We start from the raw sequence: 8,402 nt of genomic DNA on the forward strand, positions 1-8,402 counted from the left end.
CTGCATCCGGCCCCGCGCTCGAGGTCGAGGCAGCAGAAGTGGATAGTTCACGCCAGAATTCCCGACGGTCGCGCCCGGCTGACAGGGCCCCGGTAGCTCGCGCTAGAGGCAGCACGTCAGGTTAAAACTAAAGTCTAGCAGCCGCAGAGTATTTTTCTTTTCTACTACTCCATTGAAACATCTATCGTAGTCAATGTATCTACTACTGTACTACAACTACAGCTTGCGAAGTTAACAAATTTGCTGGTTCTAGAACGGGTGCACGCATGTGGCTTGAGCAGCCGATCATAACGGCAAGCAGTTACTACTTTCGATCAACATTGCCAGCAGTGGGAAACAAGCTGATCAAGTTCAGAGGAGGCAAGTGCGCTGCATGTGTCCACTGCTGGAACTCCAGGCCGTGACTGGCTAAGCTATCCAGTCCCAGTTCCAGTATGAGCACTCATCCCGAAGGCCAATCTTCCTTGGCCCGATCTGTCACTTGATTCTTCCGTTCCACGCATGATGCAGGAAGAAAGTGCAAAAATAGACGGTCCTTTTCTAGGATGCCGTGCTGGGCGGCGTCTCGTCGTCGAGGAAAGGAAACGATACACATCCGGTTAAACCGTTGCACCCGCCTGCCTCGTTGTTGATCGCGTCCGCCATGTGATGGGATTGTTTAGTATTGGTTCCAGGTGCGGCGCCCGGAAGCACGCAGGCTTGCTTCCCGGCGCAGCCTTAAAACTGTCTCCCTCCTTTGGAGTTGGATCAACCTGCAGTCACACACGGCAAGAGTCAGAGGTTGGACAGTGGACGGAGCTGGCCTTTGTGTCGGGTCGTGTCGTGTGTCGAACTGTCACTGCATGCACACGTAGGAGTAGGTGCAAGTGGCACGACTCGAACCAAGGGCACGCCGTCACGCCCCCCTAATCTGTGCTTGGAGCGCTGCCGCCGTTTTCGGGTTCTCACGTCGGAGCCGACCTAACCTTGACCCTATATTTGACTGACCGGGGTTCGAGCCCTGTGCCCATGATCACGCACGCGGACACGGCAGTGCCGGATTCCCAGTCAACAGCCCGATTCACGTGTACTCTAGCGCATGTACGTATGTACGCTGAGTGAGCGGTCTCGTGGACGTACATAAACAGCGGAATTGCTGTGCGTACGATGAATAGTGCATACGATTTTCGTACGACGTGATCCCACTCGTCTGTGCGACTCATCGAGCGGCTGCTGTGGCTGTCGTACGTAAATCGTACAAAGATTCGTCGTATGTGTAGAGAGGGCTCTGCTCTGCTGAATAGCATTGTCGTCCTCCTGGCTTGGCTCGTGGACACGGAGCGTCCCGCGGTTCATCGCCCTACCGAGCAGGCTAAATGGCGATGTTGGTGTAGGGCCTAGACTTCTGTTGGCTGTTTTTTTCTTTCCATTCGGTAGGTGTTTCGGGACCGTAGTCGTGCCTGGTTCCTGCACTGAAAACTGCTCGTCTACTTCCTCTATTCCTTTTTTTAAAAATATAAATATAATACTTCCTCTATTCCTTTTGTAATGTTGATGAGAAGCGGTTCTCAGTTGGAAGAAATGAACAAAGAGACACTCATAGATCACGTTCGTAGAGACACGCCGTGGCCATGTCACGTCAATGCTGACCGGGAATAAGCATGTGCAGCCGAGATCTGGCAGGTCGACGTGGCATTCTCTACGGACACCGAGCATGGCAGGACGAGTTCTGTGACAATGGGGACGGTCATGTTTTCAGTTGACTGTTGACTTGTCCTCGGACCAAAGCGCCCCCCGGGAACTTGGGAGTAAAGAGGGGGCCATGACGTGCCATGGCGTGCACGATTTTCTTCATCCCGAGCTCTTCTGACAGGCCATCCAAGGAGACAGGGTAGCTACGCAAGGCACGCACTGAATCACCTGGTCAGAAGAGTGAAGAGATGATGAACCTAATCCCCAGTTTCACGACGCCGTGTCTGTCCATGACCCGCGACCTCTCTGAACTCAACGCTCTGAGTTCCCCGGCTATGCAGTTCATCATGTCTTTCCGGTTCTCCGGTCAAGAAAATCCCAGAGTACAGCGCCTGGAATGGATGCATGCTTCCATCGGGAAAATAAGAAGGGAAAAAACTGGGCATTCCAACTGAAAAAACCCGTCAGAAACGACGGGCCTTGGCGTCAGGTTTGGCGCATGCTTGCCTCAGCTCCCTCACTGACTGAACCTCGCTGTCGATGAACCAAACTGCTTGTTTTTTTTCTTCCGAAATGACAGTTATCCTGCATTCATTAAGAAGAAAAGAATTTCCCAGATTTCTGCTTCCCAAGCCAACACCGGAAATGATTCAGTTCGGTGTTGATGCTAGCATGTGCTGTAGCCTTTGGAAACAAAGGAACGCTCGGGTCTCCAGAATTCTGCACCAGCATTTCTCTGAAGCTTCTTAGACCGATCGCTATCTCTGTCGAGGAGACTCAGCGGTACGTTCCAGTCTGTGTTATCTAGAACCCTTTGCTCAACTCACTTCGTGCGTGGCCTGAGAAAAGCCTCCTGTGAACTCTTTAATTTGATGCATGCTCGAACATATGGTACGCTATCGGCGCACTCTCACAGAAAAAAATAAATAGAAACAGGCCCGTAGAGGAGACCTTGAATTGGCTGCACAAACAACCTGGGAGACACGAAATGGTGCAATACCAGATGAACTGTCCACTCGTTCAGCAATTACAAAGGGTTGTTTTGTTCCTGAGGTTCAGCACAATTTTTTTTCTAAACTTTTCCAGACTTGTAGACAGCAACTTTATCCGGTGAAGGCTGATTATTCCAAAGGACTAGCATTGACCACTACAAAATTCTTTAGTGACGCGCAATTACCGCATCTCTGGGCGAATACCCACAGTCTGATATTACCGCGGTATGCGCGGCTCCAAGATTACACTACATGAGATAGGCACTCTGGCCAGGTCTAAATCTCAACGGGACTATTTTGAGTCTGTTCTCTATGGCTTCTCTTCGTCCGATTGGGACCCGTTGATGGCGTCGGCGAAGTACTCAACTGGAGATAATACGACATACCACAAATGAGTAAGCGGGTCTCAAAATAAATCATCAAGTCAGGTATGTATATGATGATTAACCGGCAATTCATGGCCGAGATAAATCACAGCACAAGCAAAATTACCTATGTCATCATGGTCTGGGGAATCAAGTAAGAGATCCGAGTCCGAGGGCAGGAAAGGGGTACCCGCGTAATTCTCAAGAGCCTCCAAGTCTGAACATCAACATGGAACACCAACAGTGTGATTACTGTTTCCAAAGAGCTGGTTATCAAAAGAAATACTATCAATTAAAGTCATGCTACCAAAGCCAGAAGATTACCTCCTAAACTTGTCAAATCTGCTGTAAGATCAGAGAGGCTGAAATTCCAGAGCTGCCCCAAGGATCGGATGGAATCCCTTGACGACCCATCTGCCCCTAATTGCAGAGGTCCTGTGTTCCCTATCTCAGATCCAAATGCTGAATCCAGGACTGATGTATCCATGGCCATCCCTGGTATCTCAGATGGAGTGAAAGGAGCATGGCTTGATGCTGCTGATGAGGGACTCACAGCCATATCAGATGACATAGCACCAGCATGTGCAGCTTCCGGTGCACCATTGTCCACAACCATGCTTCAGGCAACATCAGAAAAATGTAAGATTAGCCATGAATATGAATAGCAAGAGCAAAAGACTTTCTGCAAGACAATAAGTCAGAAGGCTGCAACCTGCAATACTAATTCCTATATTTGTATTTTGTAGAAATAACAGCTTTCAGACATTGGTTAAAAAATGAACAACGTTGAAGAAACATCAGATGACATCAGGTGAAACAGAAATATGGATAACAACAGAATGAACAGGAGATTTTTTCTGGTGCAAGTACCTTTCATGAAACTTTTTAGCGGAAAGATGATAAAAAAATCAATAAATAAGCATCATAATTAAAGTAGATAAATTAGTGAATAGCATGCTGTGACATTACTTAAGAATCGACCACTTGAGTAAGCATTTATTGATTTATTACCTAGCAGTTTGACTAGTGCGGCACAAAGAACTGTAGATGCCTTACCCCAGTATGTGTATATGCAGGATATGCTCCAACTATATTGACAGAAGCAACACCCAAGATAAAATGTTCCAATCTTTTGATATGCATACATAGATAGAATATGATTTGCCAGACGAAATATTCTCAAGAACATGATTAAACCAATAAATCCTACAATGCAAATATCAAGCATAAAGGGAGAAAAGAACATGGTTAAACCGATAAAGGTAATGCTTACTCATTTACAGAGTTCATGCGCATTGGATGATAACCACCTGGTGCAGGGATCCCATTCACTACATGGCCGCTGGATAGACCACAAACCATCGGATCAATGTGAGGCTGGCCAGGAGCAGGCATCAGAGGTTGCTGAAGTACTGGATACCCCATCGGTAGATTGTTAACTGCACCAGATCTGGGCTTGAGTTCAATAGCAATGGCAATTGTATTATACATTTTAAATGTCTAAACCAGTCAATGATTACAGCTAAACCTGAAACTTAGCCAGATCATGCTAAAGCTGCACCATGAAACTCGGTACTAGTGCAGGAAAAAAAAACATCACTGTAAGATCTTTAATCCTATAATTATATCATTTAGAGTCTTCCCACACCAAGCCAACACTGATGCAGTAAATGAGGATAATATGGACCCAAGAGAGCAGAGAAAAAGTGTGGTTACTTATGATGATAAGATATTTTGATATAAGGTGTGGACTTGTAAAAAAAAATTCTCAGTAAAATTACATGAAAGGGAAGGAAATTTCCTGATAGAAAATGTGCACATTTCCTTCTGAAGGCAAACTGTAGCAAACACAATAGCTATGTAGAAAAGATAGCATACTGGAAATCCCAAACTGCAATGCACTTGTTTAGCCTCTTTTGAAGCTAGATGTGTAAAACAGGGCATTACCTGGCATAGGATGCATTCCATTTTGCATGGGAGCCAGCGGAACATTCGGAGGTGCTGGATATTTCATCAAATTATACTGGTGCTGCAATAAATGGTTGAACAAGACAATCTGTCTTTTCAATTTCAATCTTATATAGTAAGCCCGAAAGAATTCAGAGTTCTCTTCTTCAAGTTTCTGCCATACTGAAAATACAAAAGTATAAACGAAAATGAGCAGAAAGACTTTAGAACTCCAATGGATGTATGTCTAGATGCTTAAAGTTCACATTTTGTGTTTGTCCTGAGCAATTACCATCCATGTAAGTATCGATGAATAGGTCAAACAGGTAAGTACAAGGCTACAACTTCATTTTATTGAGCAAATTTGTTCATCAATATGATGGGCAGGGTTTGTGCATGCCTCTTGAGCAAGATGTAACTTTCATGCTGTAAGAAATAGTACCGTATATTACTGATTGTAGCCCAAATTACAAGAAAGAAGCTAACACACAAATAAACTAGTATGTAGAAAAAAGCACTCGAAACAAGAATATCATCAGCAACTGAATTTGCAACATCACCTAAAGTAGTGAAGCCAGGTTCTATTCTAGCACGAGTAGAAAGTGTCCTAACAACCTCTCCTTTGGTCATGTACAGCTGCAGACAGCGCTCTATCAAATTTTGGACCTGCAACAGGATGTCAAGTCTCATTAATTACAAGAGTGTGGAACCCCCACTGCAGAGGGATGTAATCTGGTAATAAATTAGCATCCAAGAAGCTAAAGAATACAGAACAGCTAAGCGTCTTACAAGTTCAATGTCTTCACGGGAGACTTTTCTATTATCATTGTTAGCGACTGCCACAGAACCGGGATCTCCTGCAGGTGCATCAGTGGCCATTGTGTTTAGTTGGTTACTTTGCACTTCATTAGTACCCTGGGGGGACATCTGCAACTCTGTGGTGCTCTGAATATCCTGTAGGAAATGTCCATAAGTAACATAAATCAATCACCTGCTAAAAGAAAAAGAAAAACACTGAAAACAGTAACAGTCAATTATGAGTGGTAATAAGAAGAAGAAGAAGAAAAAGTTGTCTTGGCATTGAGGAACAATTCTCTCACAAATATTATGTGTTAATGTTTGATCCTATATTCACCACATTACTATAGAAGGGACGTCCCTATAGAAGTACTTTGTTAGCAGTTACCAAGAAAGCTGTAGCAAAACTCTGGTTCATGTGCAATTCATAATGTATAGTCATCTCACTCTCTAGTGTGGTGAACAAAAATTCTATGCACTTTCACCATCTGGTTAGACCAACCAGAAGTAATTTTACGCTGAGAGGTAAAGATAATTACGAATGGGATTTTCAGTGAAAACTGATAATAGCAAGCAAATTCACCTGAGAATCCTTCATTGCAGCTTATCTGCTTATCACATAAGAAATAGCTAAATCCAGGATCAATGCTTATCCTGATAGGAAAATTATACCAAGGGTTATGCTAGAATGCATTACGAAACGTTGTCACGTTTAACAATAGAAACTCGAAAATAAACATCAAACCATTGCAGTGCACCTTAAAATAGCCTTGCTGGAAACTGCCATATCAGCTTTCCAATTTATTTCATTCTAGACTAGGAAGCTAATGAGCTTCAAACTTTTGGTCAAATGATGCAAAAAAGGAAGAAAAAAAGTGCAGTGACATGATAGAGAGAACGAAGTATGAGGGTCCTTTTATGGTATAAGGAAACGAGTAGTGCTGCTATTCTACTGCAAGTATGGCATTGTGGCATTCATAAGATGAAACGATACTGGCACTTCAATCAAATTGATGATAACATCAATCGGGGAAAGGTGGAAACTAGATGGTGCTTAAATAAGAACTTGTTGCAGGTTTCATAAAAAATGAATTTGCATAAGCATCTACCAAAATATTGTGTGCTTTCTTTTGAAAGAATAAGGAAATGTGTAATGTGGGTTTTAAACTACTAAAAGGGCAGCCCGGTGTACGTAGCTCCCGCTTGACCCCGTGACTTGAACCCGTGACCTCATGGTCACAAGGCAACAGCTTTACCGCTGCGCCGAGGCTCCCCTTCGTAGGTTTTAAATTACTGATAATATCAATTGTCGTTAAAAAAGAGGTTTGATATTACTTAATGGCATGGAACAGGAAGCAGTAGCATCCCCAAGAAGTGTCATTTCATACGCTGAAAGACATCACTGAACCCCCCCCCCCCCCCCCCCCAAAAAAAAAAATTTGGTGTACCAACCAGATATGAAAGTGCAATCTTATTGTCAGAAATTGAACAGGATTTGTGAGATTGGCCATCTAAGAATGTTGGAAGAAGAACAACATGCCAAATACTGTACTAAACTGCTGACAATAAGTACTCACTTAACATCAAAATCAACATATCTGTTCGACTGTCCGAAACTGGAGAACTGGTTTTACAAACAAAGCAGAGAACATGGAACAGCAGGGAAAACAAGAAAGTGGCTGTACAAATATGAACAACCCCCAATCACTTCTCCCAATTCACTGATACACTTGCAGTACGGCTCGGATACAAAGGAATCCTTGAGCCACGCAGGGGCGGACCCAACGTGCGGCATGGAAATTCAGTAAAACCCAATCATTTGCAAACGTAAGCTGCGCAGCTCCTGGGTAAATCCTGTAGGGGCTGCTCAGATCGACCTCGCGCGGTACAAATCGGGCCATGGGCGGATGGATGAGACTGATAGGGTACCAGTCAACAAACAAATCGGCAACTAACTGAACTGAATGGAGAGAAGAATGGTTCGGACTTTAATTGCTAGCTGCAACCGCAAATAACGAGACGAGCCGAGCTCATGAGCAGTTCATCCGGCCAAACTTAATTAGGGCTCCTTACCGAGGAAAGAAGAAATCAATCCGCGCCGGTCCAGTGCCAGTAACCAGTGAGGCTGGCTTGCTGCGTCGCCGTGCTTTCGTCGCCGCCGGGAGAACAAATCGCGACGAACGAAGGAACACGGGGTGGAAAATGGGGCTGAGAAGGGGACGAATTTGGGGGGAGAAATCTGTGAGGAGAGAAGGCGACGGGAAGGAAGGATGAACGTTGGAAACGGGGCAAATCCACGATTTTGGTCGGTTTATATAGGAGACACCAGTATTACAAAGGTGTGCTATCGAATTGGCCGAGAGAAGGCCCCGCCGTCCCCCATCACACACAGTCTATGTTGTAGATTTTGGATTTAAACCCTAACCAAATTAATACTCCCTCTGTAACCAAATTAATACTCCCTCCGTAACCAAAGTACTGTTAGTGCGTGTATGACTATTAGCTCGTTTGGTGTGGATTTAAAAAGAAAAACGTTTGAAGACGGCGCGTCGGGCGGTCGCCCGCTACCACACGCTCTTGTTTCGCGAGGCCCCATCAACCCCTACCCGCTGCAGCCCAATCTCGCCGG

General features: G+C 44.8%; 1 protein-coding gene across 3 annotated transcripts; it reads right to left on the minus strand.

Annotated features, from left to right (window-relative positions):
- Window positions 1-2,660: 2,660 nt before the first annotated feature.
- Window positions 2,661-8,142, minus strand: LOC123069269 (uncharacterized). 3 transcript variants are annotated; one of them, XM_044492081.1, is made up of 9 exons: window positions 7,847-8,142; window positions 6,357-6,427; window positions 5,765-5,929; window positions 5,536-5,641; window positions 4,976-5,158; window positions 4,302-4,467; window positions 3,353-3,645; window positions 3,156-3,245; window positions 2,661-3,029 (listed from the first exon to the last, which is right to left on the minus strand). In XM_044492081.1, the coding sequence occupies exons 2-9, from the start codon at window positions 6,369-6,371 to the stop codon at window positions 2,974-2,976; spliced, it is 1,074 nt and encodes a 357-aa protein (XP_044348016.1). In that variant the 5' UTR covers window positions 6,372-6,427; window positions 7,847-8,142; the 3' UTR covers window positions 2,661-2,973. The 3 variants fall into 3 exon arrangements, with proteins under 3 accessions (XP_044348016.1, XP_044348019.1, XP_044348018.1); XM_044492084.1 differs by having other exon boundaries at window positions 5,765-5,989; window positions 7,847-8,139; XM_044492083.1 differs by lacking the exon at window positions 6,357-6,427 and having other exon boundaries at window positions 7,847-8,139.
- Between the last annotated feature and the right edge of the window lie 260 nt (window positions 8,143-8,402).

This window comes from Triticum aestivum, chromosome 3B, assembly GCF_018294505.1.
Source record: "Triticum aestivum cultivar Chinese Spring chromosome 3B, IWGSC CS RefSeq v2.1, whole genome shotgun sequence".
Classification (NCBI taxonomy): Eukaryota; Viridiplantae; Streptophyta; class Magnoliopsida; order Poales; family Poaceae; genus Triticum; species Triticum aestivum.